The 18,198-nt window shown below is 33.4% G+C and overlaps 2 protein-coding genes and 2 long non-coding RNA genes across 5 annotated transcripts; 2 read left to right on the top strand and 2 right to left on the bottom strand.

Annotated features, from left to right (window-relative positions):
- Window positions 1-1,088: 1,088 nt before the first annotated feature.
- LOC148236308 (uncharacterized) lies at window positions 1,089-5,261 on the bottom strand. The gene is made up of 2 exons (XR_015809158.1): window positions 3,541-5,261; window positions 1,089-3,456 (listed from the first exon to the last, which is right to left on the bottom strand). It is a non-coding gene; the product is annotated as an uncharacterized LOC148236308 (long non-coding RNA).
- LOC148236307 (eukaryotic translation initiation factor 2-alpha kinase-like) lies at window positions 1,089-11,806 on the top strand. The gene is made up of 15 exons (XM_088183383.1): window positions 1,089-1,268; window positions 1,411-1,531; window positions 5,268-5,418; window positions 5,487-5,709; window positions 5,769-5,946; window positions 6,021-6,179; window positions 6,254-6,473; window positions 6,552-6,726; window positions 6,793-6,898; window positions 6,965-7,203; window positions 7,268-7,396; window positions 10,014-10,596; window positions 10,665-10,899; window positions 10,984-11,177; window positions 11,245-11,806. Exons 1-15 carry the CDS (start codon window positions 1,135-1,137, stop codon window positions 11,416-11,418), a joined length of 3,021 nt encoding a protein of 1,006 aa, XP_088039509.1. The 5' UTR covers window positions 1,089-1,134; the 3' UTR covers window positions 11,419-11,806.
- Window positions 11,799-15,007, bottom strand: LOC148236306 (uncharacterized). Of its 2 annotated transcripts, none has more exons than XR_015809157.1 (3): window positions 14,932-15,007; window positions 12,313-12,517; window positions 11,799-11,959 (listed from the first exon to the last, which is right to left on the bottom strand). It is a non-coding gene; the product is annotated as an uncharacterized LOC148236306 (long non-coding RNA). The 2 variants fall into 2 exon arrangements; XR_015809156.1 differs by lacking the exon at window positions 14,932-15,007 and adding an exon at window positions 13,889-14,040.
- Window positions 15,008-15,645: 638 nt separating this feature from the next.
- On the top strand, window positions 15,646-16,365 carry mRpS6 (mitochondrial ribosomal protein S6). Its single transcript, XM_088183382.1, has 2 exons — window positions 15,646-15,798; window positions 15,883-16,365. Exons 1-2 carry the CDS (start codon window positions 15,754-15,756, stop codon window positions 16,294-16,296), a joined length of 459 nt encoding a protein of 152 aa, XP_088039508.1. The 5' UTR covers window positions 15,646-15,753; the 3' UTR covers window positions 16,297-16,365.
- Window positions 16,366-18,198: the final 1,833 nt, after the last annotated feature.

Genomic DNA, 18,198 nt, shown 5'->3' with positions numbered 1-18,198 from the left:
TTACCACTTGCTCAAACCTAACCGGTTTAAATTTTAAAACGTATTTATGTAGCAAAACGTTGTTGGCCGTTTCGTAGCCGTTATAGCTAAACGCAGATAAAATGTTCATAACCATTGTTTTTTGAGCGTGGCGCCGATATCCATAACAAGTGCCTATTTGTTATTTATTTATAAAATTATTTATTTATTTGGTACTTGTTAAGAATATCAACGCTACGGCTAGAAACCAATGGTTATGAACTCTCTGGTGTGTTTAGCCCCAACTGCTACGAAAGCGACCAACGACGTCTTAAAGTTTAAACCGGTTAGGTGTCACCGAGCGAGCAATGGAACACTAAAACCAAAATGTAACAAATGTAAGGTAAATAATAATGTTGTCAATTTATACAATCCTATTTTCAAATAGATTCATTGCAAAGTAACTCATGTGCTCACTGTTTTGACTAGTGATGGGAAAAATTGGAGATTGGAGAAAAACAGGACTGAAAATAACTTTGGGAATTTTAAGAAATTATAGGTAAAAATGCATTTTTTATAAAAAGGCTATTAAATATTAAAATAATATTATAGATAGTTTTAGTTGGCAAAAATCAGAAAGCATCAATTCAATGTATTTAAACATAATAAAACGGTGTCAGAAATGTATATAAGCCTCAAAAATGTTGTCATCCTTTTGTCCTTTTTTGCAAAAAAAATTTGCGAAGATCTTTTTTTGGGCTCCCGTATCAATTTATTTTTCTCAAAAAAATTTCGGAAATGATTTTTGATCAAAATTTTCGAAATGACCTTTTTTAGCTCTCATGAATTTGTCCTCCTCAAACAAAAATTTAGCAAATGAATAGTCACATATAGATTGAAGCAGGTGCATTTCTTTTCACATTGAATAGGTTTGGTGTATTTTTAATAATGTTTTACCCTTGGCGCGAGGGTAATACCGAACACTTTTCGTAAAAGAATATGTTCTTAAGTGAAAACTGCTTTATTTTAAAGCGTGTGAATGGCTGTTAATAATTGAAATATGCAATTGAATTATTTGGCCGCTTTAATTGTAATTTGGCGAAAATAAACAGAAAACATATGACGTATCTGTCTGTGAAGTGACGTATGTAGGGTGACAGGTGTCGGGTGTCGGCGATGGCCCCTCGGGGGCCCCAAGGCTTGCTAGGCTCCGTGGGGGCTCTACTCCTCTGTTTGGGCCTGACCGCGCACGGAGAGCCCCCCAAACAACTGCCCCACTGTGGAAAAACGCGGATAGCTCCCGCCGACAGGTTTGGACTTGTTTTCATCCATTCTTGCGCAAACATTTTTTCCGATGTAAACAATCGAAACGATTGCAGAGTTGCATTCGCATGATTGCGCAACACTTACCCGAATGGATCTGAGTCATGTTTTAAACGATTCTGATTTCAGTCTGCTGTTTATAAGTACGCTCGATGGATATGTGACAGCGTTGGATGCCAAACATGGCACGCAAAAATGGAGCTTCGATACAGGTTCACCGCTCTTGTCTTCGAGTATTCATCGATTGGAGGTAATCAAATCTTTATTTAGAAATACATTTATTTACACTGAGTAGGACTGTATATTCAGTCTCATCATCTGTATGCATGTTCTTTGACAACATTTACAACACCTTAACGGCTACAAATGTTTTACAAGCAATTCCTTGCGATAATTCATACAATTTTTGGAGTATTGCCTCTCGCCAAAGATGACCCAACATTGCTGGAGCTCCATCGACAGATATAGCAATGCAGTCTTTCCACTTTAAATTAACGTTATTAAAGAATTCATTGACTTTATTGTAGACATCAATTCCACGAGATCGCAACTCGAGATGAGAACAAAACAATAATTCCTCTTCAATTGCATGTAAACTTTCGTAGCGAACAAATACTATCAGCTGGGAATTTCTAATGACGTCTATAGTATCATCGAGCTGAATAGCAAAATATTTACTTTCATTTATTGAAGAAACAACTTTCTGAACAACACTGAATTTAACTTTATGGCTTCTTTCTGACCACATATTAACTCTACCATTTTCAAAGCTGCTGATTTAATCAAATCGTCACTGATAGTATACGGTTTCTTGTTTCGGGCAATCAACCGAACCACTTCAAAGCTAGTTTTTGATGCTGAACGTTGATCGAATGTTCCTCTCATGTTGTTGTTATTTATTATTCGTCTTTTGACAGAAATTTACAAAGTATTCCCGCAGATAAATGTAGGTGTAAATTATCCAAGTGTTTCTTCAACTGACTCTTTTTTAAAGATTCTGCAACACACCGTTGTTTCATTATTCCTGTCTTCTATTTGTGTAAACCCATAATTGAGAAACTCTCCCTGGCATATTATCGATGCCATCTAATGTATAAAAACAAATCTAACCCTTCAGCATAGGGTGAATTAAAAAAAACTTCCGTATGTACAATATATCTAAGTAAATACTGTATAATCGATGCGAACATTTTTTTCCAAATTTAAAAAGTAAAATTCTATACAAATTATTTTATTTTATCTTACGATAGTAAAAAATAGTTTTTTCGATACACATAAGAGTTAAGAAAAATTAAATTTCACTTGCCGATAAATATTGAGCCTGCAATGAATATAATGTATAATAAACTGTTATATCTTCGTCGAAGGTGAGTCAAATAATAACAGTGAATTTCACTAGTGATAATTTATTTCGCAAGGTGGGCTGACGTTATAGTATGTTGTTTTGAGTAAATTGAAGTGTACTGGCGATTACTTCCAGGATTTGGACTTATATTAGAGGCGTAGACTAAATGGAATGATCTTTGACAGTCCTTGAGATTCGTCCAGGACAACTATTTTAAAAAGTCAGTATCACTTAAAGAAGATCCCGTACGATTAGAGACTGCAATTTGGGATTGAATTGTCTGTTGCAAAAAAAAATATGAGATATTTGCATTATAATATTAGCAAGAAGAACATACCCATCGTTACATGAATGGACTGAAACAAGTATGAAAAAAATTACCCAAGAAATGTTAACAATAAGGACATTCGCGATTTAAGATGCCGCTGAAGAAAAAGTTTAATTACTCCGGAAATCACATATTCCTAATAAAGAATTGATCTTAACCTTTCACAACATCGACATATTCATTGATTCGACAGAAATAATAAACAATTAATTTATTAGAAGTTACAAAAAATAAGGGCGGTGTCTTTTTTTGATTTTGGAATCTTATAAAAAATATTTCAGAAAATATATATTTTTAAATGAAGGAGTGCTCATTACCCTTAAAAATTTAATTGTTACCTTATTTGTGATAATTTACGCGGATTAGCCAACTTCTGCCTCATATAGGCTTGAAAATGGTAAGAAGTCGGACGTCCCTTCCAGTTCTCCATCCTCTGACCAATGCCAATAATTTGGGGCAGCACCAGACTTTTGTTTTTATATAATACGTATCTTATCAGACTCTATAAAGACAGTAAATTTAAAATTATATTCATTTGGCAATGATACCTGTATTGTATTAAAAAAAGTCAACAAATTGAATTTACCGATTTTTACCGTAATTTTCTTTTACTGATTTTCGAGACTACATGCTGCAGAACTACGGCAAGAACAGATGTATATATATAATGTTATAATTAAAAACTTCGTACTTTAAAACAGACAACTTAGACAGTAGATTTGTCCTTTCATTATAGATTTAAAAAAACTTAATTGTAAGGACGCCGTCTTCTAAAATTCTCATCTTCTACATTTTCCTTTATTTCTGATGTTAAATTCTGGATGAAAAAAAAATAATATTAGTATTATCCCAGTGGTCCAATTTAGGAACATTTAATTTTGTGAAGAAAAAAATACAGATAGAAAAATTAAATCAAGTATCAGGTTGTTCCACAAGTCTTAGCGTTTTTTATGGTGCAGGTTAAATATGTTAAAAATTAAAACATGTAATACTTTTACTAAATTATATATTCTCTATCTTTTTCTACAGTTATTTTCCTTATGTTAATAATTTTTTTTATATTTGATTTCGGTAAAAAAAATTTCACCTAAAAACTTGTAGGGATCTAAATAGATGATAGTCTTTTGGAGCAATATCTGAAGAATACTGAAAAAGGAGTTCCCAAAAAAAAATCCATTGATTTTTTTCTGACGAGCAATGTCTTGTTGTAAAATTACCTTTCTTTATTTTATAAGGAAAGGTTTTTTAATTTATAAGAAAAGTCGCTTTTAAACGAATTAGCTGAGCACACTACATGTCTGCCTATAATCCAATAACTCATAATGATATGCCCTTCATATCCAACCAAATGCCTAACATTATCTTATTGGGGTGTAATCCTGTTTATTGGATTGGCATAGGAAGTTGATTGATGTCCAACCAAATGCCTAACATTATCTTATTGGGGTGTAATCCTGTTTATTGGATTGGCATAGGAAGTTGATTGATGTCCAACCACTGCCTTTTATGTCACATGTTAATATAAAAGATCCACTTATCATCTTCAGTAAAAATAAATCCTTCTATTCTAGAATCATTAATTTTTAGAATATTAAGATTCGCTGTGCAAGATTTTCCTCAGACAATTTATGAGATACCCATATTCTGCAAATTAACACATTTTCTAAATTTTTAATGTCTGAAGTGAAGAAGGCGACATGTTGAACTTTTGTGCTAGATTCTGTATCGTTAATCTCAGACCTTTGATGGCAGCCCTAATATCCTCACTAACAACCCTTACCTAGATATTCAATGTTAAAATTCAAGACACAAAATTTTAAGAAGCACATTTGACACTTTCTTCATTTAATGGCATCCCTGTCCATTGCATTACAGATGTTTTTAACTGATATTGTCGCATTATGACCAAGTTGAAACTCAAAGCATAATAAAGCTTAACTGAGATTATTTATCTTCACTGTCATTGTTGATTCAGGGTTGAAAATATCGAAACAAAAAATATCCCATTACTAAATAGCAGCAATAATACTATTACTATTAGCAAAATTATCGTTAATTTATAAAAAAGTATATATTTTTTCAAATGTAAGAAAAAAAAGAAAAGACTAATCGAAGAACAGGAATCTAGAACAATAATTAATTATAATAAATATTGAAATATTGTCAATATATAAAAAAGTGATATAAAACTACTGAATGTAAACAATGTTTATAAAAAATTGCTCACTTTGACTACCTGAAAAAGTACTGCACCAGACGCTCCCCACGCTTGCTAGTTGTCGATTGATGCAATCTCAATTTATGTTTTTGCAGTTAAGTAATGGAGGACAATGGGTGAGATTAGTACCGTCGCTCAGCGGTTCATTATATAGATTTAGCGGCGATGCTCTCGAACCGTTGCCGTTATCTGCAGACCAGCTTCTTTCATCGTCTCATAAATACTCCGACGATTTGGTAGTAGCTGGTAATATACTTGAAAAATCTATATTCATATTAAATTATATTTTGTTAATCGTTGCACCGTACGTTTAGGAGCCAAAACAACATCATCGTTCGGATTGTCGACTCAGACCGGCAAGCTGTTGTACGAATGTAGCGTATCCGGCTGTGTCAACAGCACGTCTTCGAATTCCTTCGAAGGAGTAAAAAAAGAGCTCTCCGGCGGATACGATGAAGAAGACCACGGAGAAGTTTTGACGATACGCAGTATGACACAAACGGTCCGAGCGTTCGAACCACGCAGCGGTCATGAAAAGTACGTTTTGAAACTGATTAATCAACGTTTCTAGAATTATATATTTTTTATTTATATAGATGGAACTTCAGCGTGGGACAGCACGATTTAAATTTGCAACCTTTCGAAGGATGCATTTTGGATACTCCGCCATTGCTGCCGAAAGAAGACGAGTTGATTTTCAAAGTCATTGTACCAGAAGGTCTAATATGTGCCGTCCAAAAAGATGCTCCGACTAAAGTTGTATGGAAACATAAGGTGTAGTGCTATGATTGATGATTGATTCACAACTATGATAAAAATAATATCTACATTTAATTTAATGTCAACAGTTGCACGCTCCCGTTGTGAACGCTTGGCAAGCCGGCGGAAATAAATTAAGTCCCATCGATCTATTCGGAGTGTCTCATATTCCTGCCTTTAGCAATTCTTATGATAAATCTCATTCTTTCGTAACACCAGCAGTGTATATTGGAATGCATCAGAGACAAGCAAGGATTTGAATGATATAGGATTGAGTTTTATCATTCAGTCCATGATTATAATATGTATTTTTTTATTATAGCTTTACGTGCAAGAGTCTGTTAGAATGCAGGATCTAGTTCAGACGGCTTCCAAACATTTTTTGACTCACGACAAACACGCTTTGATCCTGCCATGGCAGCCGCTTCCGGCGCGAACTGATTTTGAATGGAACTCCGATTCTACAGCTTTAACAAGCATGAATGAAAAAGATCATGCTACTACAGCTTTATCCGTGCTGTATGCTTCAGAATACGTAAATGGTCATTATATATTAATTTTATGTTGTAAAACATTATGAGAACTATACAAGTTATTCTAATGTTAAATCATTTCATTAGGAAACGGATATTATTTATATACGGAAGACGATCGTAAAAGTTTGGAAGATCCGACATGCGACAAAGATAATTCGAGCGTCGTCAAATACGAAGAGAATGATGAATCATCTAGCGACAGTGCCGATGATAACTTTGAACATATTACAATATTAGTTGTTTCTTTGTGGTTCTGGTGGTGAGATTATAATTGTGAATCTTGTTGCATTAAAATACATTTTTTTAAATTTATGCTCGCTTACAGGAAAGAAGTTGCTATGATCGCTATCAGTACAGCATTGTTTTATAATTATGTTTATAATAAAATCAGAGGTAGGAGTAGACCGAGAGAAATTATTCATTTACATAAGGTAAATTATTTAATAGCTTTCTTTAAACACTGGTTGATTTTCATTGGATTTTTTGCTTAATTTTAGGAAATTGTAGTGGTGGAGCGTGTCGAACGTGTTCCTAGTGTTCCAGCTCCCATACAAATTCCTGCTCCTGCTTTAATGAATCAACCGGACGGAACACCGTCGCCGTTCATCAGCCGATATCTAACCGATTTCTTACCGGTGAAATGCTTAGGTCGAGGCGGTTTCGGTGTAGTCTTCGAAGCCATCAACAAAATCGACGAGTGCAGTTATGCCGTCAAAAGAATCACACTACCTAATAAGTATGCCTTATTCACTTAAATTTATAAAGCCATATTGCTATTAATATCTTTAACTTTTTTGCAGAAAAGAACAGAGACAAAGAGTGCTGCGTGAAGTTCGCGCACTCGCAAAATTGGAACACGCTAACATTGTGCGCTACTTTAATTCTTGGCTCGAAGAACCTCCGTACGATTGGGAAGATCCTTATGAGAAGTATTGAATTTTTAAATGTGTCTTACTTAACCAATTATTGTGGCATTCTAAACCCGGTTCGTCCATCTTATGGGGGAACTTCCCCTGTAATAAAAGACTCAGAAAATATCAGCGCTTCTCTATAATTAAACATCGATTCTCTCTTCTCACCAAGAGATATTCTCTAGCTCTATATTATATATTTAGTATCTCTCTAATCCTATTTTCGCTACTTTAATAATTACTTAGAAAATATTTATTGAATCTACAGTATAACTTTATTCCACACATTCTTACAATAAACGCAGCCAAATACTTAAAAACTTGACATAAAATTCACCATTCAATTCAATGCCACATTAAACAACTGTCCTTTTTACTTATTTATTGCCATTGTAAATTATAGGTGAGATTCAGGAAATCATCAGATTCTCGCTTTAAAATGCGTATATTATATTTGTTCAATGTTTTCAAAATTATCCAGTACCATTACACAATTTTAATGAATCGAATTCCTTGGCAGCATTATAGAGCTACCAACATCAAGGTTTAGTTTGTCCTGTAATAATAATTTTTTTTTATTCTTTATCTTTTTGACTAATCTTTTGGCTATCAAAATCCAATATCCAACATCAATAACGAAGAAAGAATCAGATTTTTAATAGGCTGTTGGGTATTCACTTTAGTTCCGAATATATGTATTACATCTATATTTATATAGTAATCCCAAAAGGCTCGATACAATGAGTTTGCTACAATTGGCATTATTGTTTAATCAAAATATTGAGTTCATCAATTTTACAATGATCTTACTGAAAGTATACTGTTTAACTTCTCCCCTCGAGGAGTGGCACTATTCTTATTTGCATGCGAAACACTTTAATCCGTCTTTTCTACGTGTTCAAAAAACAGGGCATTCCTGTGTCCTAACTTCACGAACGACAACAATATAAGAACAAGCGAGAAACTCACACTTAGGTTTGTCCAGGAATCTTGCCCATAACAACAGTTTTACTGAGCATAACCCAAATAAATCAGAACATATACTAATATATATTGCTGTAGTTTTAACTGATATAATTATTATCTAGACTTCTGAAAAAAATTATAACAGAAAGTTCTGTAAAAATATAATTTTACATAACTAGAAACTTTGATAATTATGTAGTATTTATATATTTTAGTTTAGCTTTATCCCTCTAGGAAGTCTTTGCTTTTAGCAATTCTTATAACCATCGTGACGCATTGGGGTAACCTGTTAGATCACGATGGTTTGAATTTAATATAAATAAATAAATATACTTGGATTGCGTATACGCAGTATGGAAGCCAGTGGTATATGGACGACCTTGCGTGAGTTTCCCACTCGGTTTGAGCCAAAAATCTCTTGGCCATAACTAGATTTGTAATGGGCATGACCCCAAATAAATCAGAAAGATAATAATTAGCCCTTTGACTGCGTAATCTGTTTTTTTTTGTATAATATAAGGTTAATAAAACACTTTAATTTATTTAAATAACTTATGGCATAAATAGGTGCTCCCCCACATATTAGCAAAGTGCGAAATAACTTTTAAAAATACCAACCGCGAGCAAAGGGTTAAGCGTGGCTACATCATTGAAATCACTCACTTTTGAAGTAATTAACGCAAAAAAAGAAAGCATTCCATGTTTTGCGATCAATGAAAACATGCAAATAAATGCAAATTTATATATTAGGCAGATGTTTTAAACGTTTAGGAAATCAATGTTTCATTTTTTAATATAATTTGTATATCATTGTCGTTATGTCGTTATTTTTATTGATCAAGGAATAGTGTTAGAAAAAAATTTTAACAAGATTAGAAGCTAGTTATATGAATAAGTTGCCATCATAATACATATATGTAAAAGAATTATGCATATTTGCGTCATCGGCTCTTAACGATAGTTTTTTTTATAAATGACGCATACCCAATACATTAGTCTATTTGTATTTTACTTGACAAATATTTTATTTATGCTTTTAAAATTTGTCCATATTTATTCAGTATTTTTATTAAAAATACGGTAACCAGGATTCATTCTTTGAGAAGGATTGTCCTCCTTGAACAAAAATTTCTGAAATTACTTTTTTTCAACTCCCGTAGCAATTTCTTCTTCAAAAGAATTTCAGAAATAGCCTTTGAACAAAATTTTCCAAAATGACTTTTTGTCAAGATATCCTCCTTGAAAAAAAAATCCGAAATGTTTTTTTAGCTCCCGCAGGAATATTCTCCTCGAACAAAAAATTCTGAGATGGCCTTTTTATTTTTAGTGTATTTTGTAGTATTTTCAAAATCTGGTCACCTTATTAAAAATATGTTTTCTAACAAATAATATGTTAAATACAATTTTACAGTGTATAATTTTATAAAATACAACAATATTTTCGAGCAGTTTGTACATATTTAGATTTATACTTTTTTATTTGATTTATGTATTATAAATAATTTATATTTCCATGTGTTTTTTTGTGTATATCAAGTATTTTTTGTGGATTTTTCATCGTTTATGATAATAGTTATGTGGATTAACAAAATCACTATCACTATCAAAACCCAATGAAATGAAATTGGCTGATAAATCTAATTATTTATTGCTTTTTTATTGCTTGTAGAGAATTTTGTGATGATGATGAATTCACCGAAACGTATTCCAAAGTTCCAACATATTTGAACTCCAACGTCAAAAATTCGATACTGGATAAAAACGTCAAACTTGATATGCGGTCTTGCTCTATAGAGCTAGGATGCGACGCTTTAGACTTTGACTCAATAAAGATGCCCCCAATACGTCAGCGATCGTTCAGCGTGAACGACTCTTTTAGTATCGTTTTCGAAAACGACAATCAAGAACCATCCAGTTCTTGCTCAATAATCTCAATCGACGACAACAACAAAGACGATAAAATATTTTACATTAGCGATTCTTGCATAGACGAAGTCGTCTCGAAAAAATCGATAAACAAAGATCCAAAAGAGAAGCCGACTTGTGAAATCGTCAACGAGTCGATCGATACAAACAAAGCCAAGAGACACCGTAGAAATCTTTCGTTGGATCTCAGTAAACTGAAGCGTAACGCCGAAAACAAAGCCCTCTGCGGCAAGATTTATTTATACATTCAGATGCAGCTGTGCCAAGAGAAAAGTCTGAGGGAGTGGTTGAAGGAGAACGTTTGTCTGGAAGTTAGAAAAAATCAGGTGTTTATTCATATTTATCGAACGTCAAGCACTTTGATGTCTTATTTTAAGCTTGTTTTAAATTCCAGTTTTTGAGTATGTTTGAGCAAATCGTCCATGCCGTTGAATACGTGCATCTCAGGAGACTCATTCATAGAGATTTGAAACCGAGCAATATATTTTTCTCCGCCGATGGTAAAATTAAAGTGGGAGACTTTGGATTGGTCACGGCGATGGCCGATCCGCTGGCCACGGAGCCATATAAAAATCCGTTGACCGGTCAAGTGGAAGACAGCGGTAACGATAAATTCACTCAACACGTCGGTGAGTCAATCTATTTTAAATATAAATAATACTAGATATGTGTTTAATTTTGCTTATTTATTTATTTATTTTAACATCCTCCAGGTACACATTTATACATGTCACCTGAGCAGTTGAGAGGAGAAGCCCACAATTTCAAAGTGGACATTTGGTCTCTGGGATTGGTCCTTATGGAGCTGCTAGTCCCCTTTAGTACCGAGATGGAAAAGATCAAAGTGCTGAAAGAGCTGAGAGAAAATCGCTATCCCAAAGACTTTCACACAAAGCATCCCGACGAAGTATACTTTGATAAATTATACTTTTTTTAATAAAAAAGTTTAATTCAATATATATTTATTTTCACAGTATTTGTTATTGAAATTAATGCTATCGCCGGAACCGGTGAACAGGCCGAGTACGTTGGGTATCAGAGGACGTCCGCCGCTCTGTCAAAATACCGATCCTCAATATCATTTTTGCCTACCGCCTCAACCAGCATTTCCTCGCATGTCTACATCGTCCATTTCTGTCTCGGTTTAATTAATAATATGATTTTTTATAATTTTAAGATTAAGTTTGCTTGTACTTATGTACTTATTATATAAGCATTTAATTTTGTATTATGTAATGTTACCTCCTCCTTACTTTTTGTAGTTGAGTCTTAATTTATTAATCATTTCATAAAAGACATTTATGTTATAAGTCATAAAGCAATAATTTTTGTATACATCCATATATATTGTTCTAAATTTATATGAAAAACGTTGAATAGTGAATCTTTTAAGCTTTTGAAGCTTTATTTTTATATATATTAAATTGGTGTATTTTTTCTAATTTAATTACATTCACATACTGTGATATTAAGGATTTTAGTCATATGAATTGTAGACGATTGTTAGTGAATTGAATAAAATACATAATTAAACAATATTTTGTTTTATATTATATTATACCACTTATTTGTCTTGGTTTTCCTGTACTTGAGAACTAATTTGAACATCGTCAAACTTGATGGACTTCAAGTGCTGAGCCAGAGAACCGTACATGGAAGCCAGCTCCACTTCCAGAGTCGCAGCTTGCACTAAAATAATATAATTGAAAAGTGTCGTTTTAAGAGGGCCGAACTAAAACTATATTTTCGATTCATGTTAAAATGTCCTAACCGCTGCTCCAACTCAAAAGGAGTGGTCAGCCACAATGACAAAGTAAGTAAATGATATTTCCAGTGTACATAGCTAGTGTGAAGCGTACTGAATACAGTACCAGATCTAATAGTATAAACCCAATTTTTTCCAAAAGTATAAATATTTTGATATGCGCGCCGAATGGGTTCGGCTCTGGTATTCATAGACAGCAAATATAATAGGTAAAATTTAATGAAATAACTTTTAATTGGGTAAGCAAAAAATATTTTTCAAGAAATTAAATTATTACTTCTAAGCAGCAGCATCCTGTTGAGGGCATGATTGGATTTTGATAGACAAACGTCCAATTGGCGATCCAGTTGCTCGTACGTCGGTATTTCGGTTGGATTACTGCCGTTTTCAGTTTCCATTGCCGTCGAATTTTCCGGCTGCGCCATTTTGAATGATTTTGAATCGTCCGCTGTTTTGGCCGTAAGCTTGATAAAATTGCCCACCTACACGATTAATAAAAAAATATTTTAACTAATAAATGAAAACATCTAGTCTTTTAGCGACTGAACTTGAACTCAAGCTAGAGTTGCTCAAAATATTTGTATGATATATTTTTTACAGTTATTACTTGAAATTTAACAATAATCTATATTTTTAGAACAAAACAAATATTTTCAGAAACGTGTCTTTAAATTGTACGGTTTTATTCACAAAAGTTACTTTTAAATGCGTGCGATTTAACAAAGAAGAAATAGTCTGTTCCATAAAACGAATTGTTTGTGCATTATAATAATAAGAAATGAACATTTCATAAATGTATACGTAATATTAGATTGAGTAAAATGTTATGTGTAGTGTGCACTAAAACGAATGATTTGTGCATTCAAATAAATAGCTGTTCATTGGTGCAGTCAACGACCGACCTTTACTCTTTCATTCACGAATTAAAACTTAAGAAAAAAAATTTGCATATATCATAAAAGTAGATCGATCGAAATATAAGTGATACAACTTTCACTTATACAACAGTTTTTGAAATTTAAAAAATACACACTATTTCTAGGATATCTTCGGATTTTATTTCATTACTTCAACATTTGATGTACTTCATTAATTATGAAAACAAATATTGATAAAATGGCCGCAATGCAGCAGTCAGTCATTTCAAATCTTTTTCGTACATTTCTGGCGGTATCTCGGTTATAACTTGGCGGATATTGGTTTTTAGGTACTCCGACGCTTCGGATTTGTGGGCGTAAACACGACTCTTACCGTAGTCCCTCAAAAAATCCAACGGTGTTAAATTGCATGATCTTGGCGGCCAGTTGACGTCACCAAAACGTGAAATAATGCGAACGTCACGCAAAACATCTAACGTTGCACTCGATGTGTGCTAAGTTGCACCGTCTTGTTAGAACCACATGTCTTCCATATCAATATCTTTGACTTCGTGTGCCTATAGCGCTCACCCTTGCCTGTTACAATTTGACCTTCGTAGTTTTAAAAAAGGTAAGGCCCAATGACGCCGCCTGACAGTTACATTTTTTGTCATGTAATATACGCATGTGAATAATATAAGGATTTTCATCGCCCATATGCAGCAATTTCCCTAATTAACATACCCAGAGAGGTGGAAATGTGCCTCATCAGAGAAGAAGATTTTCTTTGAAAAATAAGCATAAACTGATTGCTGCTCTAACACCCAATCTGCGTTAATTCTTCACTCTCCGTGGTCTATGGGCTTCAGCTCTTGCGTTATCTGAATTTTATACGGATGTAGGTGGACGTCCAGATGTAAAATGCGCCATAGGGAGTCATAAGGAAATCCCAAAAGATGCGAACGCCGATGAATCGACAATTTCCGGCACACTTACAGCAGCAATATTATCAGCTGATTTCTCGCCACAATGATGCACAGGCCTTGCCTTATTTCCAACGCTTGCAGTCTCTTCACTTTTTCACTAGGCAGCGAATTGTTCGCTTAGTATAATGATAAAATTTAGCATAATCTTAAGACAGTTTGTACAGATGTGTTGTTTCTGTAGAACAGTTGAACAATTTTAACCCATTGCGCGGTGGTTAACTATCGAGAGACCGAAATATTTTACACGCGGCTTCTCAAACGTGCACAATAAAACACGCTATATTTTTTTACATTTTTTCTTTACATTTTTTACATTAAAATAAAACATATAACATATAAAAATTAGAAATTGAATCAAAATTAAATGCCTAGCAATCCTGCCATTTTATTACTATATACTAAATCTAAATTTACAAATAGGTGGCGTATGAAACAAGTTCACGGCTTCGATCGTTGATTCGCCACTTGAAATATTTATAGATCCATATCTTATAGGAATTGAAAGCCATAATATTGTAGCGTTAGTGGTTCTTAGGGCTACGTAATTAAACGACCTTTTTTAGAGAGCTGGCGAGGACCTGGGGTGTTAGACCGTTGTTATATGATGAGTGAAAAAAAGAAAAAAAAGTATATTTAGCCAATTGTTTAAAAACCACCTGCTTCACAAGTTGAGCGGTGGTGTGGCAACACTGAGAATTGTCAGAACGCCGCCACAATATCAATGAGCTCCTTAAATATTCCAAATCACCACCGCCTTGTCGCTAGTAAGCAAGAATATTCACGAGTCATGTTCTCTCCAAGATGCTATAAAAATTAATTAGCGATTGCTGAGACATTCTCACCCCCATTTAATAAAAAGGTACATTCACTGAAGGCGAAGATAGAGGACGTGAGCTTCAAATATAAAAAAATCCTACAAAATAATGTATATTTGTCATATTTTTTATCGTAACAAAATGTTAATATTTTGGCGACGGGAGGTGACGGGTGCAATTAGACACAGATAGAGCCGCTGCAGTAGTATTTTTTATTGAAATTTGAATGGTTACTTACAAGTGAACTAGGCGCGGGCCCGCGCTAGCGTACGAATCCGCCAATGTTGCCACGAGAAGAATGTCTGCTACGCCAGTATTACCAGAGTGCCGCCAAATTTTGGCCATAACAAAATCTAAATGAAAGTGTTTTCATTACACTCCGATGAATCTGACATATTTGATATGAACTATAAATAATGAATTTTTTCCGAAATTATCTTTTTTAGTGTCTTTTGATATTTTCAATCACTCGGAGCTGAACCGAAAACCGAAAAACTGTTTTTTTCGCAATGAAAACCAGAACCGAAATGAAAAAACTAACGATTCGAAGCCCTCTTTTGCTTTCAAAACTACAAAAATTGTTTTACAAAAGATTCACTTTTGCAACGCATAAAATAATATTTGAGTGGTCCGACATTGAGTTCAGTGCCTCAAATACATCAATAGCAATACCAACAAAGCTTTAAGAAATAATTAGAAAGTGCACCGAATGAATTATCGAATCATTTATAAATACCGTGTCATAAAGGATGTCAGTAATTGCGTAATACATTCACGACAGATTTATGAAGCGTCTTATTTAGCAAAAAAAATATCTCTATTTTAACGAAATGTTTTAATGATGGAAGGGGGCACATTACTAATTTTGTACAAATTAAACACATTAAATAAAAGAGATTTGTTGTTTCGACAAAAATAAATAATATTTCATCAACATAATTATTTAGATCGAACATGGTCACTTTGTAATCGCTTATGACTTATTATCAAACCTCTCGGTGTGGGGTTTGACGTTTAGTTTTTCATTTGAATAATATTGCAGTTTTGAATTAAATTTACAATGCCTCTTTACGAATTAGCTATAGTTTTTCGCGCGATGCCTAAGGTTTGCCTTTTTTATGTATAATGTTATGTGAACATATTTTAGGTTATGATAATGTTATATGAACGTTTTATATGAACGTTTTAGATGGAAACAGCAGCATCATTGAAAAGAGTCGCCGAAGCTATATTGAATAAAAATGGAATTTTGAGAAAAATGGAGTTCTTAGGTACGCGACCGACGCCGTATAATGTTAGGGCTCACGGCACGCATTTCAAAGAAGCGTCATACTTCATACTGAACTTCGACCTCGACACCTACGACATCCGCGACATTGACAACGAATACATGCGAGACATAGACGTGATCAAACGTCATTTCTTACAGCTGGATAAAATCCAGGTTAAACCATACCCTTGTGAGTTACACGAGGAATCTCTTCCTCCGGTGTATAGAAGTACTACTCAAGAGATGATCAGGAAGGGCAGAAAATGCTTAAATCCTTACACCTACAAGTTCAAATATAATTCCGGTCTCAATCATTATCCCTTCTCGAGATAATTTATTATTTGTTAGATTATACTGTACACGTTAGATTCTAAATGAACGTTAATAAATGCTTATCACTTATCTTGCTATTTTATTTGAAAATCTCATTCAAACTTTTCTATACTTTATTTACGTTAACACAGTCAGTTCGAGAGCTATCCATTTCTTCATTATTCATAATTGAGAGAGATGGCAAGTTTGGGTTTACTATTAGCTCTAAAGCACAAGATACGGATATATGTACTTATCGTTACTCCTGTTCATATTTTGAACAAATTTATAGAAATTTAAATTATTACTATATTTTTTATATTTATCAATCAATTTGAATAATAAACTAAAAATTGACATCTCTTTCTCTTTTATGAATAATGATGAAATAGATAGCTCTCAAACTGACCGCGTTAACGCAAATAGAGTATAGTCACAAAAGAGATAACCTAATAAAAGTTCTAAAACTAATTTTAGTTTTAGAACTTTCATCTCCAAAATACAACATATCTCTCAGGGTAAAATAAGCAGAAGAAGAAATACAGACAGATGTCACATATTTCTCCATAGTTTTTAAAATATGATAGCTATCCTTACCGATAATCAAATATTAATTTAAATATAAAATTCAAGAGGAATTTTTATTTGATTTACTACCTGCGTACCAATTTTGCGTACCAAACAATAAATTTAGTAGCCAAAATATGTTGGAATTTGCACTGATCTGGCACATGCTTGATCGACTTTTTGAAATATGATTATTTTTAATGGATATGCAATTTAAACTGAATGGATGTTTAAGCGATTTTCCTAAATTAGACGCTTTTACTTATTTAAATGAATTAAATTTTAACTTCATAAAAAATCAACTCGTGGTCAAAACGCATTAGCAACCGTATGTGTAAGTCTTTTCCATCAGTATTTTATAGAAACTTCCAATAAATAAAACATGGCAGATTTTTAATGAAAATTGAATGGCTCTAAAAATCAGCTTTAGGGTTTTTTTCTTTGTGCTGGTTGCGGCAATAACTGGATTATATATCTATTCAATATGGAAGTTACTAATGTTCAACATTTATCTGTATTTGAACAAGATATTCTCGTGGAATGATAATTCCATGATAATGGGATACGTGTTTATTTATGTGAACTGACTTTTTCAGTATTTCTATATATTAAATTAGAGTATAGAAAGCTAGGATAGCTAGTATAGATAGCTCCATAAATATTTGAGCTTCTACACTGCTTCAAGGTCCACAGACTATACAAACTGATCTCTGATTTCTGCTGGACTGCTGGTCTGATTCTCTGATCACTTCCCTCGGTCAAAGCTTTGAAAAATGGAAAAAATAATATTTTAATCAATGGCTGTAATGTTAAACTCTGCCTGTATCGTACAACACCTCTAATGAAGTCATCATTGAAAATTAATCTGAGAAAAGACTCATTTACATCAATAGCCATACTGTTAAGCCCCTGATATGAATATACAATACCGCTAACGAAGTATGAGTTTTTTTTCCGGGCTAATTTTTATAAGCACCATTGTGGTAATTTTTCGATGACAACAAAAATTTCGTTAGCAATACTATTTGTTGCGCAATACAATGCATATTGTTTTCTAAGAGTGTATCGAAAATATTAAATAAATTGTATAAGTAAACTAATAAATTGTTAAAATAGTTTTGGTTACGGTGATTAACGCCAATGTTTTTTTTTTGTTCTTCTGAGTCTTATCGGTCGAATCAGTGTGGCTTCGTATAATGCAAGTTCAGCTAAACTCTATTATTCCAAGCTGGAAGCGAAGTGGTAGTTCTGCATGAATTCCTGACGGAAATGCTTATATACCCTTAACAATTAGGAAAAATCCAACGTGACTAATTGACGTCCGCTTGGTTACAAGTGGTACAATTGTATAGTTTT

The sequence above is a fragment of the Plectrocnemia conspersa genome, unplaced genomic scaffold (assembly GCF_051122295.1).
Source record: "Plectrocnemia conspersa isolate PC_06_02 unplaced genomic scaffold, ASM5112229v1 ptg000003l, whole genome shotgun sequence".
Taxonomy (NCBI): domain Eukaryota; kingdom Metazoa; phylum Arthropoda; class Insecta; order Trichoptera; family Polycentropodidae; genus Plectrocnemia; species Plectrocnemia conspersa.
Note: the sequence above shows the minus strand (reverse complement) of the source record. Positions and strands in the feature narration are given on the sequence as shown.